Below are 24,250 nucleotides of genomic sequence, written 5' to 3'. Positions count from 1 at the left end.
TAAGTCTGGTCTGCAGAGTCTACCATAAGCAGAACTCAATTTAATACAGTATTTCTAAAGTCCATTAACACAACCCTATTTTTTTTTCTTCCATTTACGGTATGAGTAAAGAGAACTGACTCCTGAAAGTTGTCCTCTGACCTCCACATACATGAGCTTTTCTTTCACTTTTATCAAGATTATAATTTTTTTGAGGGGAGGGCTCTCTCTATAGCTCCAGCTGGAATTTGATATGTAGATCCTGTCTCGGCCTCCTCCCTCCCGCAGCTGGGATAGAAGGCATGCTCCAGCACACCCAGCAGGACTGCAAGTTTGGACCTACAGATCATACGTATGTTTAATTTGTACCTAGGCAATTCAATTTAGTAAAAAAAAAATTATGAATGGCATTGCTTTCATAATTCAGTTTCTGTGTGCTCACTGATAACACTGGAAATGTGACTGAATTCTGTATGTGGGTCTTTCACCCTGACGCTTAACTCTCCTAGGAGTTTACTGTTTTGTTTTGGCTTTGCAATCCCTTGAGACTTTCCTTTAGAAGACTTCTGGATAAGATGGCAAAACAGAAGCCACATTGGACGGAGTCGCTGATTACAGTTTGGGATTAAAGGGAATATGAATATTTTATCACTCCATCTGCTACTGTTCCAAATCCTGATTGATCAACACTTCAACAAGTTTCTTCTGCCACAGGACCATGAATGGATTCGCTGCTGCCACTCAAAGAGCCCTCCAAGCTCCAAAGCAGCACTTCACCCAAGGAAACCGGACTAAAGGACTCTGCCAGGAAATCTACAGGACAGCCATAGGATGTCACATAAAGGGTTCCCAGTGGCTGCTCCCAGGTGCACCATCAACACCGCAAATGAGGAAAGACAGAGCTGCAGAGGGAGCGAAGCACGAGCCCTCACTAGAGCTTTGGGTACCTCACAGCCGCCAGCAGCTCCCAACCCTGTGGGAGGGCAGCAGCCTCAGCTGGGCTGAGTTTACATCAGCTCTCCACAGCCACTAAAACAGTCAAGAAAACTCCACACACAAGGGGAGCTGGAAGCCCGGGGCGGGGGGCAGAGGTGGGGTGAATGAGATCATTTAACAGCAACAGGGAACACAGCCTCCACCAGGACCGGGGCAGCAGGGCAGCCCAGGAGAAGAAATCCACATTCAGTCCTGCTCACGTCTTCCCAGCTCTCCTTCCCCACTACAGCTATTTCTCATCTATACAGCACAGGAGGGCACTGTAGCAGGCCAACACTGCCCCCTACTGTTCATTACACTCGCACACTCTTCCTTTCTCCTTTCCAACACATTCCACTTGGTGTTGCATCTCCCAAAGTCCACGGCTGACTTGGTTTACAATCACTAAATATATCTTTACTTCTTTTTAGTCTACTGTTAATCCAAATCCCACCTTTCCACACCATCTTCCCTTTGCTTAATGATTACCACGCCTAACTATGCCCTTCTCCTCTGCTTCCCATCTAACAACCTAAAGCTTATTGCTAGTTTCCCCATGATTGTTTACCTCTTCTTTTCTTCTCTGCATTCATACTAGCATTCATAGTACTATTGGGGTCCATTTACCTTCTAAATCAATCCCTACTAGTCAGTGTCTGTTTTGTGGTTACTGGTGATGTTTAACTACTGGAGTTGCAGCTGGTACTCAACCCACAGGGGTAGAGTGTGGATGGAGTCCAGTGCCTGAAACAACAGTCTAACAGATGACAACACCACATGACAACACCACAACTGTATTAGAACCTAGTCTCTTCCAACACTGCAAACATGTCCATGTAAAGAAGAGGCAAGCTGAATTAAAAGAACACAACCAACAAATCTTAGCCTATACTCTAACCCCAGATGAGCAAATCCCAATGCAAAAACACAAGTAACAGGAAAAACCAAGACAACTCCTATTATTTAGATGAAATTCTGGATGTAAGATCAAAAAGAATGATTATAAACATTATAAGGAGGACGTCAATATTTTCTACAAGAACACAAACAGGCTGCTGAATGAAATAAGAAGCTAATCCACAACAAAAAAAGAGAATAAAGACATAAATACTGAAGAAATCCTAAACCAAAACAATGATAGAAATGAAAAACACAATAGGTCAAATAAAAAGTCCTGCAGACAGTCTCACCAATAGAATGGACCATGTGGAAGCAGAATATCAGGTGTGAACTCTGCTTCTTGGTGAGAACCCAGGGTCCCTTTTCCTTCCTCCCTTCTCTCTCTCTCTCTCTCCCTCCCTCCCTCCCTCCCTCCCCACTCCCTTTCTCCTTCGTTTTGTTTTGTTTTTGTTTCAAGACAGGGTTTCCTATGTAGCCCTAGCTGTCCCAGAACTCTCTCTGTAGATCAGGCCCTGCTGCCTCTTCCAACCTTTCCATTTAGTTCATCTCCACTGCTTTGAGACACTCACAGACCCATGGAACCATTTTCTACCAGGTACCCCCAGTAGTCACACTAGTCTAGTACCTGGTAGGTGACTTTTATTGTCCTTCCAGTCCTCCACTCCAGTCTCCCCAGAGTCACTCTTAGTCCTGCTGAAGCCAGCCAGCAGAAGCCTCTCTCTCTCTGCCCACCTTCCTTCCCTGGAGACTCAACTTCTTGGTGTGGACCCAGGGTCTCCCTAGTTCTTTCCCACTCCCCTGTTCAGCTTTTCCTTCTAGCCCATCTCCACTCCTCTGTGACACCCTCTGACCCCTAGAAACACTCTCTATCAGGGACCCTACAATCACCACACTTGGCTAGGATCCAAAGTGGGCAATAACAACTAAAGAACGGAGCACCCAGGCAACGAAGACTAGACAGGATGTCTACAGCAAGAAACACTTCAAACACCATACCTCTAAATGCCTAGGTCTAAACAAAACACAGACATGAGCAGCAAGGCTGTATGCCTCCTACGGAAGGCAGCAACCCTAATGCAACAGGCCTCGGGAAAAGCAGTTCAGCTGAAGCACAAGACAAGGACTTCAAAACAGCAATTATGAGTCTGTCCAAGGGCCTTAAAGAGGATCCAAATAAATGCTGTAATGGAGACTACGACAACAGAAACAGCTGAACAAAACAATGAAAACATCTCAAGACACGAAAGTAGAATTTAATAAAGAAATATCAAACTAAACTACAACTGGAAATGAAAAATTTAGGATGTCACACAAAAACCTCAGAGGTAAGCCTCACCAACAGACACAGAAAGAATTTCAGGTCTTAAAAACAAGGTAGAAGAAATGAATAGCTCAGTCAAATAAAATGTTAAATCTAAAAAAAAAAAAAAGAAAAAAAAATACAGCCACAAACATCCAGGAAATCCGAGACACTATAAATAGATCAAACCTATGAATGAGAGGTAGAAGGAGAAAGAGAAGAAACCCAGGTCAAAGGCACAGAGAATATTTTTAACAAAAATCACAGAAGAAAATTTCCCTAATCTAAAGAAAAAGATGCCTATCAAGGTACAAGAAGCATACAGAACACCAAATATATAGGACCAGAAAAGAAAGAAATTCCCCATGACATAATAATCAAAAGACAAAGGAAGGATATTAAAAGCTGCAAGGGAAAATGACCAAGTCATATATAAAGACAGACCCATTAGAACAACACCTGACTTTTCAATGGAGGCTCTGGAAGCCAGAAGAGCCTGGGTGGATGGTCTACAAACTCCGAGAGACCAGAGATGCCAGTCCAGAAGGCATTAGGAGGAAAACTTCAGTCTCAAGAGGTTAACTACATGAAAGTGGACATAAGGAATAAAGAATCCCAGAACAGTAAATCAAAAGAGGAGCAAAACCACCTATTCCACAACAAAATAACAGGAATTAATAAACATTGCTCACTGGTAGTTCTCAATATTAACAGTCTCAATTCCTCAATAAAAAGACACAGACTAACAGACTGGATTAGGAAATGGGATCCATCCTTCTGCTGTACCTATGAACAATTCACCATCAAGGAAGACTTCACCTTCGGGTAAAAGTTTGAAAAAGATAAGTGAATGGACCTAAAAAGCAAGCTGATGTAGCCATTTTAATATCTAACAAAATAAGACTTCAAACCAAAACTAATCAGAAGAGATAAGGAAGGACATCACATATGTATTAAAGGAAAACTTCACCAAGAGGATATTACAATTCTATACATTTATGCACCAAACACAAGAGTACCAAAGTTCGTAAAAACAAATATTATTATGGCTAATATAACATATTGACCCTCATACAATGACAGTGGGTGACTTCAATACTCCACCACCAACAGCAGATCATTAAGACAAAAACTAAATAAAGACATGCTGGAGTTAAACAGTGTCATGAATCAGCTGGGTGGTGGTAGCACATGTATTTAATCCCAGCACTCGGGAGGCAGAGGCAGGCGGATCTCTGTGAGTTCAAGGCCAGCCTGGGCTACAGATTGAGTTCCAAGACAGGCACCAAAACTACACAGAGAAACCCCGTCTCGAAAAACCAAAACCAAACCAAAACAAACCATGAATCAAATGGACAGAACATTTCACCTGAACATTAAATATTCTTTCTCCACAACTGACACTGGGACATAAAGCAAGTCTCAACACATACAGGAAAACTGAAACGCACCTTGTTCTTATCTGACCACCAATGATAAAAAAGTTGAACAACAGAAACAGCAAATGTATACAAACTTTTGCGAACTAAACAACTCATTACTAGATGAAAAATGAGTCAAGACAAGAATCAAGAAGAAAATTAAAACCTTTTTAGAATTGAATTGAATGAAAATAAAAACACAACATGCCCAAACCCATGGGACTCAATGAAGTTTCACGAGGCAAGTTCATAGGACTAAGTGTGTACATCATAAAAATGAGAGCCACCTCATCCGTTACTTAACACACCTGAAAGCTCTGCAACAACAGAAAGAATAAAACCCCCAAACAGCAGATGGTGAGAAATAATCAACAGCAGCGCAGCAGGGCTGAAATCAATGAAATAGGAACAAATAACATCAAAGCACAGAGAACCTCTGAGCCTCTCTCGGCTCGCCCCACACTCAAGCCTGGCTGTGGTCACTTTTAGTTCTCACTAGCAAATAAGTCAGCCATTCTTGGGCTCTTTCTGTTCTATGTCCTTCCACCAGCAACTTTTCTATCTGGTACGACTCTATCAGCTATGCAGAAGGATATGCCTTATGCTCAACAAATGTCTGTCAGCCTTTTCTTCATCCTCCCTAGGCTGTGGGTGTGGTGATATTTTATTTGTACTGAAATGTGATTTTATTTGTATGTTAATAAATAAAGTTGCCGGGGGTCAGAGCTAATAGCAAGCCATCACAGAAGCTGGGCGGTGGTGGTGCACGCCTTTAATCCCAGCTCTTAGGAGGCAGAGCTAGGCGGATCTCTGTGTGTTCAAGGATACAGCCAGCATGGAGACACACGCCTTTAATCTCAATACCAACCATAGAAGACCTGGAGGTCTGTACAGACAGGCAGTGACGAGGCAGTCATGTGGTTGGGTTTACAACCAATGAGAAGGCAGAACAGAAAGTCTTTATAAAGACAAACACACAGGAAGTAGCTCTCTTGGCTGAAGAGGATAGCTGCAGAGTGAAGGGTAAGGTTCTTAGCTCTGACCTCTTGGGCTTTCATCTTTGCATTGGTTCTGTTTCTTATTGAATAAGACGGTTATTCTACATGTGGGATTCTCTGCTTTGTGTTTTCTGGGTTTGGTGCTGGAGACAGAACCCAGATCTTTGTACATAAGCAAGCGATACACTGTTTTCAGTGACACATACCACTGGCATCCTCTGTGTCATCAACTGCTCATAAGCATCCTTCACATTCTTAGTGTCCTCAGCCACTGACCACCATCTGTTCGCATTTCTTCTCTCTAAGGCTTAGAATCCATAATCAACAGGAAAACAAGCTCTCTTATTTTTTTTTTCTGATGGATTCTGGAAAGGACTCATAAATAAGTATAGCAAAATATAAAGATCATAAATGATAAATTCACATAAAAGAGAAGCACAGAGGTTTCCTAGGGGCAGTTGATAGGTCTCCCGGAGATCCACAGCTCTAAAAATGAAAACATTTTAAAACTTCCACCTGTTCTGTCTTTTTTCAGTCATTTCATCCTGTGGTGGCTCCTCGCCCTTGCAGTGACTCCCATTAGAAGTCAGGGCTATCTACCACTGTGCAATGCATTCCTGTCCTTCCTTCTCTAGGCTTTTAGGTACCTCTAAGGGGGGTGTTCCAAGGCTGTGCTCAGAGGCCAAGACCCAGAGCTGTTCACCTATGTGTAACTCCCTTTCTCTGGTGTGGACTTGCCTAGAGAAAGCTACCCCAGCACGAGGTTAGCAAAGATGGAATTTTTGCCAAAGTTAAGAGACAAGTTTTCCAACTAGAAGGTGGAGCCAGCAGAAAAGATGAAGTTAAAGAGAAGGAGGATAAAGGTGAAAACAGATGGGAAGAAGGGGCATCCAAACCCATCCAACTGCTCATTCTCTTGTCCATCACATCCACCCTCAGAGGCTCCAAACCTCTTGCCCTCTCTGAATGCATCACTTGAGATGCTCCTTCAACTTATCCAAAGTTCAGCTGGGAGGCAAGGACTCAAGGAACTCCAGCATGACTTTGATGTTCCTCATGAACACTGATGGACTAGCTGTGAAGTGAGATATGGGCAGGAGACCTGGACTCGCAGATATACGAGTGCAAGTGCCTGAGAGGACGTTAGCTATGTGAGTGCCACAGGCAACAGTGGCAGGATCTGTAAGTTATCGCTTAGCTGACAGAAAAGCAGGGTTCAGTGACCTTGGTGTCAGTATCATCCTAGACCCACAGTTCTTCCTGTCTTGACTCAAAACTGTTAACATTTTCTTCTTGTGGAGTTAGGTCCCTACAGCTCCAACATTATGTCTACATTTAAGGAGAAAATGACAACCCGGTTCTGGTTCTATATAATCATCAAGACCGTGAAATCTCCTCCAAATACCCTCATCTCCTACTGCTGGAATGGGTCACAAAGTCTTACTCTTTCCCAAGTGAGAGGCAGCATGAAGAAGGTACTAGGAATGGCTGGAATCCTTTTACAATCCGTACACACACACACAGCACTCGTACACGCACACGCACAGACAGACAACACACGAAGGGTTGTGAATGGCCTAGAACCACCTGCACCTGCATGTCTATCCACATACACAGAAGAAGTTCTGACTGGCCTGAATCCATCTACATTTCCAAGAAAACACTGGACATAACACGTAACCATGTTTTCATCTTTGTCTCAGCAATTTTGTGCTGTGTTGGAGAATTCTCAGGAAAGGGGATGAGGGCGATAGAGTCAAAAGTCCAGAAATATGGAACTTGCCACAGGACAACCCAGCAAGAGCAACAACTGAAGGATGAGTCTCTGCTGGGGAATCTTCTCCTAAGTTGAGAGGCACTGAGTTTTCCAGCCAGAAGGCAGAGCCAGTAGAAAAGATTAAGTTAAAGACAGAAAGTATGAAGGGGAAAACAAGAGAGAGGCACAGAGGACCAGGCCTACGGCCACCCCCAAAGCCCAAGTGCTAACAACAGCTTGTAATGGTGCAGTGCACAATGAAGTGAGCTTCCAGCTTACTCCCGGAATCCTTACAACTTAAGTTAACAAAGTACAGAAGTTTGCAAAAAATTTAAAGATTATTAGAGTCTTGAAATCAAGAGACTACTATTTTGATTACAAAGATCCTAGCAAGAAAATAATTTCAAAATGACCTTGGAATGTGAGGGCAATCTAGCCATAACATCTCTCATCCCACTGATCACCACGGCTGATTTTAGGTGGGTGTCCCCTTCCCCCCTCATCATGCCATGTACATCCCTCCTTAGTCTTAGAGAACAACTTACCCAAACAGTCCAAACAAAATGATCCAGGATTTGCACATGGCCTGCAGACATGCTCCTATATACTTCAAGTCACCTCTAAATTAATTATACCCGGTGTAATAGAAATAGTATCTAAATAGTTGTTATGCTGTATTGTGGAATATTCCTATATACTGTGTGAATATATGTCACTGTGATTGGGTTAATAAAGAAGCTGACTGGCCTACAGCTAGGCAGGATAAGGTTAGGCAGGAAGAAGAAGGGGAGGAGTCTCTGGGTGGCAAGGAGACAGAGAGAAGGAAGATGAACATACCATGCTGAAAGAAGGTACTGCCACGTGGCAGAGGGTAGATAAGAAATGCGGGTTAGTTTAAGTTGTAAGGGCTAATTAGGAACAAGTCTAAGCTACCAGTCAAGCGTTTGTAATTAATAATAAGTCTCTGTGTGGATATTTGGGCGATGGCTGGTGGTCCTGATGAAAAACTCCACCTATACCATATCGTCTGGGGATAATGACAGGAGATAAGTCTGTACATTTCCAGTACAGATGCCATCTAAAAATAATTATTTTCAATCTATGGTTAGATGGGGAACCTATGGCCATAGAGAGAAGGTTAGTATAAAAATATGTACACAGGTCGTTATACATATAGTCTAACTCTGGATTTTTAATAAATGTATACATACATATAGTTTTAAAACAATTCTGTATGCTTAATATAAATGGTGGACGTAAAGTCATCCTGCTATACGTGGTCTCTGGGGCTCCATCTTCTTCACAGAAAACAAGACAACAGAACTACAAAGTGCATGCCAAGCACTAGGTGCTGAGTGAGGAGGATACAGGAAGGGCAGTCTGGCTCCACCCTGCTGTGTACAAAGGGACATGACAGTTGAGCTTGGACCAGAAAGGCACTGTTTCTCTGACGCCAAAGAGGTTTACAAAAGCTTTTCTTCAAACCGAGATGACCAGGCCAGGGCCTGGAACAAGCTGTGCTCCTGAGCAAGGGTACAGCAGTTGTTGGCTTCGGAAACCACACCCATCTAGGAGTCATCGACGGAGGATGACGATCCTTTTCCATGTAGAGACCCTCACCACACATGCCTGCCTTGTACTTCCCATGAACTACAACAGGAAAAGGCTAGAAAGAATTCTGACCATGTGACCACATGGCTGCCTCTGTGGCTGTGATGAATGACTATGACTATACCTGTAAGTTCATAAGCTGTGAGGTTGATTTTCCTTGGAGGCACAAGGCCTGAGCAATAAACGCGTGTAGATCTTCCAGGGAAAGAGTGTCCACCTGAAAAGCACAGAAAAGGGCCAGTGTGAGCCTACTGAGAGTGATCAACATTTTTATAAATGTACAGCACACATATGCACACAAACACAGAGGTGCACACACAGGAAAACACACGTGCACATATACATGCACAGTGAATGAACACTGACGTGTGTGGATGGGCTGAGCACAGCCTCTGCTCTCAGCGGCCACAGCCCTCGGCCACAAAGCCCTTAACAGGGTGACGGGGCAATCCCTTCTGCATAAGATGTCGAAAACAGATGACCCAGAGGCTGAGGTGAGGTGGCCAGGACTGGAGGAACATCCGACTACAACAATCCTGGGTGTAACCTTGTCCTTGGATCCCAACAACATAAATAAGGGTCCCAAAGTACAAGGCCCTCCCATTCTCTGGAATCAAAAAGTGTGGGAGAAAAACCAAAGGAAGACAGAGAAATGAGGGAAACACAGACAGAGAGGGATGAACTTGGATGAGGAGACCCAAGGACAGGGTAGCTCTCCACTCAACCTCACATACTCCCGAGGCTGACCCTGTCTGCCCCAAGCCACTGTGATAGTAAATCTTCAAGCCAACACTGCTGAACTCCGTATCACCATGGAAACACACTCTAGGTGTGTCTAGGAGGGTGCTTCTAGGAAGGCTTCCCTTGGAGAAAGACCCATGCAGAATGTGGGTGGCACCATCCCATGGGTGAGGTCCTGGACCGATAAACAATGAACTGAGCCTCAGCATTGTCTTTCTGTTTCCTGACTGTGAAAGCAATGTGCCCTCCCCACCACAATGAACTGTACCTCCTCAGATTGTACCAAAATAAACCTTTTCTCTCTCAGTTAGCTCTCCAGGGCTGTGATGAAACAGCATGAAACAGCAGCTTGGAGGGGGTGTATTTTGCTTAAACTTCCAAATTATAGTGCATCGTCAAAGGAAGTCAGAGCACCTGGCAGCAGGAACTGAAGCAGAAGCCGTGACAGGAGCTGCTTAGTAGCTTGCTTCCATGGCTTGCTCTGCCTGCCTTCATAAAGCACCCACGACAGCCAACCCAGGGATGGCATCACCAACAGTGAGCTGGACCCTCCCACAGTCATCAATCAAGAAAAGGCTCCACAAGCTTGCTCACAGGCCAGTTTGGTAGGGGCATTTTCTCAATCGAGAGTTCCTCTTCCAAAGAGACTCTAGCTTGTGTCAAATTGACATAAAAGTAGCCAGCACAATAACCACATTTGTCATCAAGTAGAATCAACATGTTAACTACTTATGAAGTAATTCTACTCTTACACAGAGCTCTTTTTCAGAGGAAGGAGTAACTGTGGTAACAAAAACTATGGGGAAAGAAACAGAACAATGACAAATCCAGCACAGAAATTTAACCAGAACACCTGGGAAAGAAAATGCTTGCATATCTCCTTCAGGTAAAATGGTCCCCACAACCAGAAAGAGCACTGGCTTTCTGACACCCTAACCTTGAAAACTCTCTTGGAAAGACACTGTACAGCACTTGTCCCAGGCACATGCTACCACTCAAGTGAAAGCACAGATAACAGATCTGGAAATGCTGACCTGTCACCACCCTCTTCCATGTTTATTCCAAAAGAGGCATCACCATTATATGAGTGAAAGTAAAATCTGCAAATGTAGGATCTGTGACAAAGCCAAGCACAAATACAGATCTTAACATCTGTAAACTGCCATTTCTGCTTAGACTGATGACTTAGTGTTTAATTCTACCCACAATTAGTCATGTTTGGAAGCTGTTCTTAAAACACCAGCCTAGTGGACAGCCATGTGTCTTTTTTCACAGGTAACTAAGCATGATTGTTAATTTGATGCCTGTGAGGGAGTTCTTAGACTGGTTAACTGGGAAGATCCCCAGTTGTGGATGGAGACCCAGGCTGCTCTTGAGAAAGGGAAAGCTGGGCACCAGCATTTACCACTCTGCTGCACGAACAGGACCGACTGCCCTGCGGTCCTGCCACCGTGATCTCCATCAGGACAGATGTCCCCAACTGTGAGTCAAAGAACTCCTCTCTCCTTAAGTCACTTTGGCCAGGAATTGTATTGTAGTAAGAACCAAAGTTCTATAAATGCATTTCCAAGATTTCTTCAAATCAGACTTAAGTCTTATTAAGTGTGCTAGACCAAATCAAACTAGTTTCAATTCAGTTTTCATATAATGAATGATATGCAATTTTACTCCATGTTGCACAGCAAAAGTGCTAATTTAGGAGAACTGGCTCAGTAGTTAAGGGCACTTGTTGCTTTGCAAAGGACCAGGGTTCTACTCCCAGCATCCACATGGTCGTTCACACTACCCGTATCTCCAATTCCAGGGAATACAATGGGCACTTCTGACCTCCATGGGCACCAGGCACACAGGTGGTACACATGCATACATGGAATGGGTGGAGCAAAACACTCACACACATAAAACGAAAACCTAACCTAAGCTCACCTACATAAGACCATGATATTTTATAATTTACCCTTCTAGGTTTACCACAGTATTCTGAGAAGACAGTCAATCCTGTGAACAAATAGATACCACCACTGACTTGTTGATACATGAACTCTTTGTTGTGAGAAGTCCTGACTTAACATCTCTAGGAGCATAATAAAGAATTAATTGTGTTCTGTGGAAAGAGGTCATGGGAACTGGCCCACGGAAACACTCATAGCACTCAGGAAGATGAGACCAGAAACGTGTGGCAGTTACAGCATCTTTATATGTTTATTGTATGTAAGAACTGTGAGCTCACGTTTACCTGGACAAAGAGGTAGATTAGGAGGCAGCACAGTGCTCTCAACGGACTCTCAACGGCCTGCAGCTCTTCTCTGGAGGAGGAGAGGTTGAAGCAGGCTAGCAATGTGTCTAGGCGCCGGGCCTGTGCTGCTGGCTCTTGGCTCAGCCACAAAACTTCCAAACTAGGTGTTCCCCCTTAAAAAAAGAAATTCATATAGCATGATCACGATAGACTTTTGGAGGTACAGTGAGGAATGATTCACCTGGGGCATTAAGGCTTAAGAGAACCAGAGGCAAAAGTGAGCACAGCTTCCTGGTTTCAAGAAAACAAACCCAGAGGCCAGCACATGCTCCACCGCCCTATCCTTTTCAATAACTAGGTTTGCAGGGGAAACAGGGCTTTCACTTACATTCATGCTGTGCACCCCACAGTTAGGAATGCTTTTCAGAAAAGACAACCCTCCATTCAAGGATCTAGCAACAGGATGGCATGTGAGGAAATGCTGCCTGTCCACCCCTTCAGTCGGCTCTGACTCCTCCAAATTGGTGGTTTTCAAACTTTTATATACAAAAGAATCAGATGCAGAGACTTCGTGATGCATTTTCTGGGGTACACACAAACCTGCTGATCCGAGAGGTGTACGTGCCGGTGACTGTGCATCTGAAAACCGACAGCATGGGATCTATGGCCACAAACCACCAAACAAACATTCCTAACAGGTAATTTTTAGTGTCCCATTTCTTTATTAGGCAGGTACGTAGAAACAATTGCATGCGGGGGGGGGGGGTCCTTTACTTGTTAACCTGACAAGGACACGCTGCCGTGAATGCGGGTGACAAACAGTGGCAACTCTACACAAACATGAAGGTGCTGGTCTGACCACGATGGCAGCCAGCACCTTTCCCGGCAGCTGTGGCTCTCTGCTGGGCGCTGAGTGAAAGCCCCTGCCAAAAGTCCAGGGCACTAGGGTGGGATGTCTCACACGATCACCATGAAAACAGAGCGGCTAACCAAATGGCATCAGAAGCCAGTGACTCAAAGGGAATTCTTGTTCCTTTGTTTCAAACACTGTCATTCACTCTTCCCAGGAGTGAATTTCCCACCATCAGGAGCAAATCAGTGCAGCAAGTCACCTGCAGTCCTGAAAAGGCTAAAGGGTTTCATTTACCAAAAGCAATTTTTTTTTGTTATTATTTTAGGAAGAAGAACATTTTCTTTGAGAGAAAGAAATGTAATTGTCACCTAAGAGACTGGTACTTAAGCGATCACACTCCAAGGTCACGAAGGGTGTCTGAGAATCTGATGGAAATAATTCCCAATCTTTATGATGGTCTGCCTCAGAACTAAGAAGTTTTGTTTCATATGGTTGAAAGGAGATAAAAAGAAAACGACTCTTTCCTAGCACAAGTGACTATAAAGTCCCAATGTCAATTAAAAGTTGGTCAAATTTCACTGGAAAGTTGCTGTGTCCACTTGTGCACACACTATCTGTGATTTCTTCCAGTTTGATGACAGGTTATAAGTAACAGAATGTCACATGGCCCACAAAGCCTACCATGTTTACTATGAGACCCAGAAACAAAAGGCTTACTAACCTCTGATATAAAGGAAATAATGAATTTTTACCACTATACTTATTTCAAATGTTAAAGTATTCAGAGATTTTTTTTTACTATAAAAGTCAAATGTTGCAAATTTTTTAAAAAATAAAAAAAGTAAGAAAACAAAATAACCTGCCCTTTCCCCACCCAGACATTATATTATTTTAAAACACAGGGGTAGAATGGTATGGAGACTGTGACTGGTCCCACCAGAGCACCAGAGTGAACAGTGAAGTGCTCATCTGCTGTTCAGGACAGTAAAGAACATTTCTTTACAAACTGATGTCTGGATATATAAAAGTTTAACATTAAAAAATGGGAGATTTGTGAAATATACCCAGAATCATAGTCATTGAAGTGATGAATGAGGGACTCCCTGACTGAACAAGTGGGACATTATTCATCATTATTCATGGCCTTCATCTGTTCAGGGACTCAAGTCCAAGAGATAGCTTTAGATACTGAGTTGAAAATTTTAAGCATCTGTCCAACAAAAGACAGTGTCCTGGGGGCACTCTGTGTGAGAGTTCTGACCTAGCATCTATGAGGGCCTATGTCTGATCCTCAACTACCAAAGAAAATCAAAACAAGTCAACTATTATTTTTTTCATTTCTTGTCACAGAAGGTTCTGATAGCTCCTATGCACTGATGTCTATAATCACAGGTACCCTGTCAGCTTATATGGAGCAGATGCATATAAATGATGGTCAACTACTGCCTTGGAAGAACCTGCAGTAAAAAGATTATGCATCAAGTGCAGTGGCACACGCCTTTAATCTCAGTACTCGGGAGGCAAGAGTAAGGTGTATCTCTGTGAGTTCGAGGCCAGCCTGGTCTACAGAGCAAGTTCCAAGACAGCCAGGGCTATATAGAGAGATCCTGTCTCAAGAAAGAAAAAAGATGATGCAAGTAAACAGAAATTTAAAAATGCAAAGACTAGGGGTGGTATTTAGCTTTCTGGCAGACAGATGCATAGCATGCAGAAGCCCCTGGGTTTAAATCCCAGCTCTGCAAAAGAAATGTAAAGATTTTACCACAAAATCACTGAAGGTCAAATGGAAAAACCAGAGAACCGAGGAAGGGTTCTAAGGAGGTTCTCATGAAGGAGGGGCGGGCACATGTGTTCTGAGTGCTGTTGGAAGAATGCTTCTGGAATTGCAAGCAGGCAGCAATGAGCACGTGTCAAGATCCTCTTCCTGTCCCCCCATGCAAGCAAATCTCAAGTGCAGCACAGCTGAGAGCCACTGGCACAGGCAGTGAGGTTTACGTGGTGCTCCCTCTGCTCACACAAAAGTCCAGTGTCACATGAGCCACGTGGCAGGGCAGCCAGAAGAACACGAGTGATTTTAGCTCAGTTTCAGAGTCACTGCGCCTCCGTGATGGCAGCAGGAGCCGCAGCTACTCACACTGCCGCCCACAAACTGCAGACACGGGCTGTAATCCGCAGCAGGTAAGGCTCCCTGTGAGCGACCCACTGCTCCAGGCAGACCCTGCTTCCTAAAGCAGCCGCAGCCTTTACCACAGCACCACTATCCAGGACCAACTGTTGGAAAGAGGAGCCTGTGGGGAATTTCGGATTAAGTCATAACAAATATAAAAATGTAATTTGTGGAGAATGAGAAGACAGTCTTCCACATGGCACCTGCTTCTGAATAACAAGGCACAACTGTGGGGACTGAAGGCCCAATGGGGGACAAGATAGGCTAGTGTCATCTTTCAGGAGCTCACAGCCTGGGGAGCAGCAGGAACTAACCACACGACAGAAGTTAGGTGTCATACGACTGAAGAAAGGAATTAGCTAGTGTGAAGAGACATTCAGAGATGGGAAATGTCTCAGGCCTTTAGGATGGAGCCTTGGAAATAAAATGACCACAAGGGAAGTTGTAATCACATTTGTGAAAGAGGACTCCAGCTGTAATGGGATCTGACTGGAAACATCAAAAGGAAAAGGGGTGGCGGGGGCAGGCCAATCCTAAGAGAAGCTGAGGTGGTATTCCCTGCATTAGAAAACAGAGGCATCCACTGCAAAGTGTGGGTCTGCAGCGGGGCCTCACGGGGACAGGCAGTGGTGCACATGCATGGACAGACTGCTTCTTTGGATCCTGGTCTTCAAACGCTGCTGACACCCTGGTGACCTATCAGCAATGAGTGAGAACGAATGTGGAACGGGCAGGCTCCACTCTCTCCTCCCAGCCCAGTGTCTTTTTGGAAGAGCAGCAATCCCAGCATGACCTGGTAACTCAGAGGGACAGTCCTGGGCCCATCCCGCTGTTCCCAGTTAGAAAATCCTGGGCGTCAGGCAGCAACTGTGTTTTTGCATCCAAGCCGGGAGATTCTGATACTTGCAAAGTCCCTGTATCACCCAGCATCCTTTACATCCTCTACCATTACAGGCTAAGGTATATTTATCAGTAATGAGAAACTGGCTCTTGAGAAGCCTGGAAATTAAGAGGTTACAGAGAGCCATACCTCAAATCTCTCTTTTAAAATAAAAAAATGTATATGTGTGTGTGTGTGCTTGTGTAATGTGCATGGAAGAGCTCATCAGATTCCCTGAAACTAAAGCTATAGACTATTGTGAGCTGCAACATAGGTGCTGGGAGCCAAAGCCAGGTCCTCTGCAGGAGTGCTCTTAACTGCCAGGCCATCTCTCCAGTACCTCAAAATCAATCAGTCAATCTCAATCTCTCTCTCTCTCTCCTCTCTCCCCCTCCCTCCCTCCTCTTCTCCCCCCACTCAGCAATCTTTTGTTATATTTATGTTCAACAGAAAACTCAGCAGTGTACATTTAACACGGTTTGGTGGAGAGTTCTTTGGCCTGTCTTTTCCAGCTTGGCAATGGAAGGCACAGATTCTTGGACCTCAGCTGATCTTATTAGATCTGTCATTGTAGTCAGTCCTGATAGCTTCCACTAGCATAGCCAGAGTTACTTTGCCTTCAGAGTTAACTTGTGTGAAGGCAATGATGGTGCATGTCTTCCTGTGACCAGTGCCCCAGTCTGGCTTCCTCCTTGATGATCCAGTAGGGGACACCATCTTGCAACACAGAACAGGAGACCACCAACTCAATGGGGTCTACATCATGGGTGATCACTGCTGGCTGTGACTTCCTGTTCCCCACCAAGGAATGATGGTACTGACCTCTACTCAAAGGACAGGTGGTCTCTCAGTGGGGTCGTCTCCTTAGCCAGCAGCTTTCTTTTTAGCATGAGCCAATCGATGATTCTTTCTTCTTCTTCTTCTTCTTCTTCTTCTTCTTCTTCTTCTTCTTCTTCTTCTTCTTCTTCTTCTTCTTCTTCTCCTCCTCCTCCTCCTCCTCCTCCTCCTCCTCCTCCTCCTCCTCCTCCTCCTCCTCCTCCTCCTCCTCCTCCTCCTCCTCCTCCTCCTCCTCCTCTCTCAGTGGGGTCGTCTCCTTAGCCAGCAGCTTTCTTTTTAGCATGAGCCAATCGATGATTCTTTCTTCTTCTTCTTCTTCTTCTTCTTCTTCTTCTTCTTCTTCTTCTTCTTCTTCTTCTTCTTCTTCTTCTCCTTCTCCTCCTCCTCCTCCTCCTCCTCCTCCTCCTCCTCCTCCTCCTCCTCCTCCTCCTCCTCCTCCTCCTTCTTCTTCTTCTTTTTGCTAAGTCTTTGGCCTGTATTGTGCTCAGATGTTTGATGGTCCAGGGCCTGGTAAACTGGTTCTTTGCAGGAGGTACTTTTAGCCACTTATAACCCTTTGTTGCTGCAGCTGAATGGATTGGGGTGAGCTCTCTTTGGGGCTAGATGTCTTATCTAAGGCCAAAGTTTTTGGGCCTTTCTCAAACAGGATTCACCATCCTTTTGGCCTCTTGCTTCTTCGCAGCAGAGACTGCTGGGGCCTCCTTCTTCCCCTCAGCATCCCTTAATGTCAGAGAAATTCATTTTCAAATGCAATCAATAATTTGTTTAGTCATGAAACACCAAATGCCCATGTCCATGGAATGTAGGAGAAAGCATCTCTGTGGTCTTCTATGACACACTGCACACACCAAGACTTTGTCTCCAAGCATTATAAATGAACATTTCAGAATATGTGACCCTCTGATGCAACTACACAAAGGCTTTTGTTACAGGACTTTTCTCTTCCTTCTCCCATAGGTCTCCAAGATTATCTTTACCAGTGCTGGGTAGGGTATGTTTTGAAGGATGCCTAGATTAGTTCTTTTTAATAGTAAGCTCTAAGAAAAATGACTAACTGGTTGCTGAGACTGCCTAAAAGTAGAGATTTTTTTTTAGTTAAATAACTATACTGTATAAAAAGTATGTTTTTAAAAATTGCTTATATATATGTATACATACAAATATAAAGATTTAATTTTTATGTACACAGACGCTCTGTCTGCATGTACGCCTGCAGACCAGAAAAGGGCATCAGACTGTGAACTGCCAAAGGGTTTTGGGAAGTGAACTCGGGACCTCTGGAAGAGCAGCTAGTGCTCTTAACCACTGAGCCATCTCTCCAGCCCCAACAAAAAGTATGTTTAACAGAATTATAACATAATCAGCTAGCATAGGAAAGAACTATATACATACACTCTCATCCACAATTCAACATGTATGTACAGGCACAACCACAAATACACACACATGCATGCATAAGTATATGCGCGCGCACACGCGCGCGCGCGCACACACACACACACACACACACACACACACACACACACACACACATTTTGTTACATGAATTGCTAAATGGTCTTATTAATAAAAAACCCAGATATTGGGGTGAAAGCTGAAAGATCAGAGAGCAAGCCAGCCACGTCTTACCACTAGGAAATGCTCAGCCTCCAGAGAGAGCTACTTCCTGTATACTCACGCCTATATACCTTTCTATGCCCTGCCATCTTCCTCTCTCCACCCAGCTACATCATTTCCTCTTTCTGCACAACTCTATCACTTCCTGTCTGTCTGTACAGACCTCCAGACCTCTATGGTTAACTAGTGCTGGGACTAAAGGTGTGTGCCACCATGCCTGGCTCTGTTTCCAGTATGGCCTTGAACTCACAGAGATCTGGATGAATTTCTGTCTCCTGAATGCTAGGATTAAAGGCATGTGCTACCACTGCCTGACCTCTATGTTTAATATAGTGGCTGGCTTGGCCCTCTGATCCCCAGGCAAGCTTTATTTGTTAGAGCACAGTTATAATTTTTTTCTTTTTGGTTTATTGGTTTTTTGAGACAGGGTTTCTCTGTGTATCTTTGCTCCTTTCCTGGAACTCACTCTGTAGCCCAGGTTGGCCTCGAACTCACAGAGATCCTCCTGCCTCTGCCTCCCGAGTGCTGGGATTAAAGGTGTGTGCCACCACTGCCCAGCCCATAATTTTTTTTTATTTTAGACAAAAAAAGGGGAAATGTGGTGATATTTTATTTGTGCTCTAACACACTTTCATTCACATGTACTCAGACTCATATTGATACACACAAGCAGACACACTATCCGACACACATTCTCTCTAAGTGAGGTGGGGAATGGAGGAATACATGCACTTCTCAAGCCAGAGAACGAAACCAAATCCCTTCCTGTGTTACAAAACACCATCTTTCACAATGCATTGCCAGGTGGAATACTGTGCATACACATGCAAGCACGTCAACACGGGAACACGGGTGGGGGTGGGGTGGGGGGAGGATATGACTACCAATGAGCTCTCTGAATACAGCTGTCCAGTACCTTTGGCCACTTGAACTGCTGTAACAAAATGCCACACACTGGGCAGGTCATAGCAGCAGAGACTTTCCTCAAGACTCTGGACCAGGGACTTGTGTCTAGTGAGGGTCTATTTCCTGGTGCACAGATACTGCGTCCTCATGGGGGAAAGAGCAGGAGAATTTCCTCTGGTGTCCTTTTATAAGGGCACAGCTCCCACCTAACTGTCAACCACTTCCCAAAGGTCCTTTGGCTGTGGAAAACCATCCTATTCCTGACTCTGCTTCCAATCCATAAGTTTGGAGGACACATTTAGAACAAGGCAAGCAGGAGCATGTCTTCTTTTACTGTTTCCTTGTTGACCAACTTTTAACTCCTTCCCCTTCCTCTCCCCCTCCCCCCTTTTCTGAACTACCTCCTGCTTTTTTTTTTTCTTTTCCCTTTTTGAGATATTGTCTCACTGTGCAGCCCAAGCTGGCCTTGAATCTGGACCCTTCCTCTTCTCAAGTACTGAGGTTAAGACGGGCATGCGCCACTACATCCAATCTTCTTCCTAATTTTTAAGGAAGCTCTTTTTATTTTTTTTTCTGCAATCCTCTATCCCCCTGTACTTTGTTGAAAATATTGGTTTCTTTTTTATTCTACTAGTCAAACAAGCAGACATCACTGTTAGAGGGAAAGGCCTTAACGAACTATAGAAAGGATCCCTGGAATTACAGTCTCGGGAAAGGCCTTTAAAAAGAGAGCAGAGAAGGCTCACTGAAAAGTGAAGCATTATGAGGCAGCCAATGACAGCTACCCTTAAAGAAAAGAAAAACTAACATCTGAGATGGGGACAAGGCTGAAGCAAAGCCCTTCTAAGTCTCTCCTGATGACCAGAGAGGAGGATGACTGACAGGATCCCTGCTGTGAAACACACTTTGTGAGTGAGAATGCCTTCAAAGGCATATCCCATGGCCCCACCTCCCCACTAGGCTCACCTCCTAAGTTCCCAATAATACCATCAAATTATGACTCCATCAATGGACAGAGCCATTGATTAGGTCAGTGCCTTCAAGATCCAGTCACAAAAAGCCTACCAGGTGGCTGGAGAGATGGCTAAGTAGGTAAAATACCTACATAAGCATGGGGACCTGATTTCAATCCTCCAGAATCCACACACACACAAAAATAGTCAAGTGCAATGCTTTGCATCTGCAATACCAGAGCTGGGAGCTATAAACAGGCTGTCTCTGGGGCTCACTGGTCAGCAAGTCTAGTCAAACCAATGAGTTCCAAGTTCAGTGAGAGACTATCTTCAAAAAATAGAATCAGAGTGGACTGAAGAAGATTCTCAGTGCTGACCTCTATCCACACCCCTCCCAGACCCTTCCCATCCCTCACCCCCACAAAGCCTATCAGTTACTAACTCTGTCACTGGAGTCTTTCAGGGGATAGGAATTAAAACTAGTATCAGTTAACATGTAATTCTTCAACACAGACATTCATATAGTGTGTTCTTTCTTGAGCTGACACCATAAGACAGATAGCTTAAGACTGTACTGTTGTGGAATAGAGTATTTGTTTAATTATGTAAAGATGTGTTGCATTTGTTTATGCTGCATTTGTTTAACTATGTAAAGATGTGTTGGTGTTTCACCTTGCTTGCCTAAGGGACCTGACTGGTCTAATAAAAAGCTAAGTGATCAATAGCTATGCAGATGAGAGACAGGCAGGGCTGGTGAGCAGAGAGGAGAGTTGGCCAGCCAGCCCAGTCAGAGGTCAGCCAGCCAGCCAGACCCAGAGGAAGCAGGAAAGCAGGACATACAGAACGAAAGAAAGGTAAAAAGCCCTGAGGCAAAATGTAGATGAAGAGAAACAGGTTAAATTAAGTTATAAGAGCCAGTGGGACAAGCCTAAGCTAAGGCTGAGTGTTCATAATTAATAAGAAGTCTCTGTGTCATTATTTGGCAGCTGACTGGTGGCCCAAAGGAAATGTCAACTACACTGTACATACCTTGAACAGTCATCTGCAGAGGCCTAACAAGGTCTGGCTGCTTCAGGGGGTTCCCAGGGTACACAAACCACTCCTTGACCACCGGGCCGGTGTTGGCTCCATCTGAGTAAAGACAACAGGTCAGTAGGTGCAGGAGGACCACAAACCCCTTGCACTCTCATTTGCCTCATGAATGTTTCCTTTCACCCCCGGGATGGAAGTGATTGTGTCACCAACAGCTGTTCTGTTTCTTCAGTCTAGGTGACCCATCCATTCCTTTCACACTGCTTTGCTATAAAGGAGAAAACAACAAAAACAGGAAAACCTGAGCCAACTGAAAGTTTACAATAATTACTCACCAAACATACAGAAGAACTTTTATTTTGAAAAGTCTAATGTAGGTTTTGAATGTGACTTCAAATATTGAGTTCAAGGCCAGGAGTGGGCTGGGGAGAGGGGTTGGTGGTTAAAAGCACTTGTTCTTACAGAAGAGCTGAGTTCAATTCCCAGCACTCACATGGCTACTCTCAAACCATAACTCCATTTTCAGGGATCTGACACTCGATTCTGACCTCCACAGACACCAGGCACACACGGTGCAAAGACATACATGCAAACAAAACACTCTGATACATAAAAAAAAAAAAAAGTAAAGACCAAAAAGGACTCTCACAATATCACAGTTCTTACTAAACATTTCCACAACAGTGGCACAGTAGAGAGGGAAGTGCGCAGGCAGGGCAGGCTGTGTCACACACTACCCTGGGAACAGACGTTCACACCATGGATCCACTCTTGAACTGACTTCTTACACTGAAGAGATCAAGGCTGCCTGCACCTCATCTCTCATCTCAGTTCAGGGACTGATCTTCGTCGGTGATACCTACCCTCCACCTCTCTCCCAGCAATGCATTTACACTTGGAAAAATCTTTTCTATTTAACCAGTACTTGTTTTTCCTAGGACTATCCAAATATGTGTGTTTATATTTCTGGTTTCTTGCCTGAAAACCCTTGTGTGGACTACTTGTACACATTTATAAAGTGCCGTTTGGCCTCTTCTCACAGTCAGGGAGAAGAGATACTGATTGCAACTACCTGGGATGAGGCTGGTATTGGGCAAGCAAAGAGAAAATGGAATAGCCAAATTGATTCTAACCTCATCACTCACACGCTCCAGTCTGGTAACAATCCTGCAGGCTTATTTGTCAAAAGGACAGGGTCTTACCCTTGTGTTTTGTTTTGTTTGTTTGTTTGTTGAGACAGGGTCTCTCTATGTAGGCCTCAAACTCAAAGACATCTTTCTGCCTCTGTCTCATAAGCGCTGGGACTAAAGGTGTGTGCCACCATGCCCAGCTTGTTGGTTTTTTAATATAAGATTTCATTTGATAGCCCAGGCTGTCTGCAATTTGTGGTAATTCTCCTACCCTTTTCCCCAAGTGCTGGGATTACAGATGTAAGCCATCAAAGCTGGCTTCCTCTAGCCGGTGTGTGGGGTCGGTGAACACACTGGTGTGTTTGAATGCAAGTGTGTGAAGCTCAGAGGATAACCTCACATGTCGGATGGCGGCCCTTGCTTTCTACCTTGTTTGACACAAAGTCTCTGCTGTTTTCACGGGGTAGTGAGAGCTGCCCCAAGAGCTCCAGATTTTCCTGTCTTGCTCGCCCATCTCCCGTCAGGAGCACTGGAATAAAAGACACTTGTGCTACATGTCTGGCTTTCCCTGAGTTCTGGGGACTCAATCTCAGGTCCTCCCACTTCAGGGATAAGCACTCTTACCCACTGAACCATCTCCACAGCCCTCCCCCAACTTCTAAAAAAAACTTTGTTCTTATAGTTCTATATTTTTATATTATTGGTTTAATTCATAATTGTGTACAGCTTTGGTTCTTACACTATTTTAACTGATCCTTAAGAACATGTTTGGGACTCTGAAAGACTCAAGGCTCAGCTGAGGACTGCCCTCACACAATGCTGTCAGCTGCCTTAGAGCTGTCCTCAGAACGCCAGCAGAAACGAGAATCGACCAAACGTCCAAAGCTGAGGGCTGACAATGTTTCTCCAACACTGTCAACTAGTGGGATTACAGGTGTAGAGTAGCTCTCTCTGCAGCCCCAACTGCTCAATGTAAACAAACAAGCAAACACTGGAAACAGTAAGAGATTTCTGAACACTTCTCCTAGGTTTTTTTAAACTGTGATAAAATTCCTCGAGAAAAGTGCCTTGAGGGAAGGATTTATTTATTCTGGTTCACAGCATGCAATCCCGTAAGGACAGGGAAATCATGGCCATAGGAGCTTGAAACAGCCACAGTCGGAGAGCAGAGACTGACATTGAACGCTATTGCTCAGCCCCTTTCCACCACTGCACATAGTCCAGGACCTCCTCCCTGTCCAGGGAGCAGTCCCCCCAGAGTCCACAGTCTTCCTACATCGACCACAGTAGTCAAGATCACCCCACAGGCATGGTCAGGGTCTTGTCTCCCAGGTGATTCTAGATTCTGTTGACAATTAACACTAACCACCATTCACTCAAGGACCAAAAATTAATTCAAAACCAAATGTGTAATAAATCTGGGGTGTTTCTGGCGGAACTCCCATGTTGCACAGAACGACCTCAGTGCACCCTTGAACATACAACACGTGCATTTGTACCACACATGCCTTTATACTCTGCAATCCCAGAAATACTCCACAAAACATTTCAGCTTAGATTCAGGACTATTGTATGTCACGAAGAGCGGTGTTTTCCTTATGCATACAGAGTTTTCTGCACTACAGAAACACAATGTTTAATGACGTAAAACAAAGCCTTCTAATGTGTTCCTGCCGTCACTTCTCAGTATGTACACATCAAGTTAGTGTGTCACTGGAGTGTCCTGTGATAGACAAGCACATGCATCTCATTAGTGTCCACTTCTCTTTAGCAGAGGTCAGATTACATGTATGCCAAAGAACTGTTTTAAAGTAAATTCATTATTAACATCAAACCTTTCATGTGCATACATATTTTATATACCTGGAGTCATAGGAAAAATTCTCACAAAAAAGGGTCATGAGTAAAAACTGCTTAGACGTTATGATTATTATTGGAGAGAGAAAAAGAGGGAGATA

General features: G+C 44.3%; 1 protein-coding gene across 8 annotated transcripts in view; it reads right to left on the bottom strand.

Moving 5' to 3' along the window:
• The window catches only part of Fam120b (family with sequence similarity 120B), a 57,478-nt gene that overhangs the window by 17,459 nt on the left and 15,769 nt on the right, over positions 1-24,250 (bottom strand). For all 8 annotated transcript variants that reach the window (XM_037200435.1, XM_028866584.2, XM_037200433.1 and 5 more), the window contains 3 exons: positions 21,160-21,261; positions 11,918-12,090; positions 9,065-9,157 (listed from right to left, as the gene is read on the bottom strand). In XM_037200435.1, the coding sequence (XP_037056330.1) occupies positions 9,065-9,157; positions 11,918-12,090; positions 21,160-21,261 (368 nt within the window). The remainder of the gene's footprint in view (positions 1-9,064; positions 9,158-11,917; positions 12,091-21,159; positions 21,262-24,250) is intronic.

Source organism: Peromyscus leucopus, chromosome 8a (assembly GCF_004664715.2).
Source record: "Peromyscus leucopus breed LL Stock chromosome 8a, UCI_PerLeu_2.1, whole genome shotgun sequence".
NCBI lineage: Eukaryota > Metazoa > Chordata > Mammalia > Rodentia > Cricetidae > Peromyscus > Peromyscus leucopus.
This window is presented reverse-complemented; position numbering and strand designations above follow the sequence as displayed.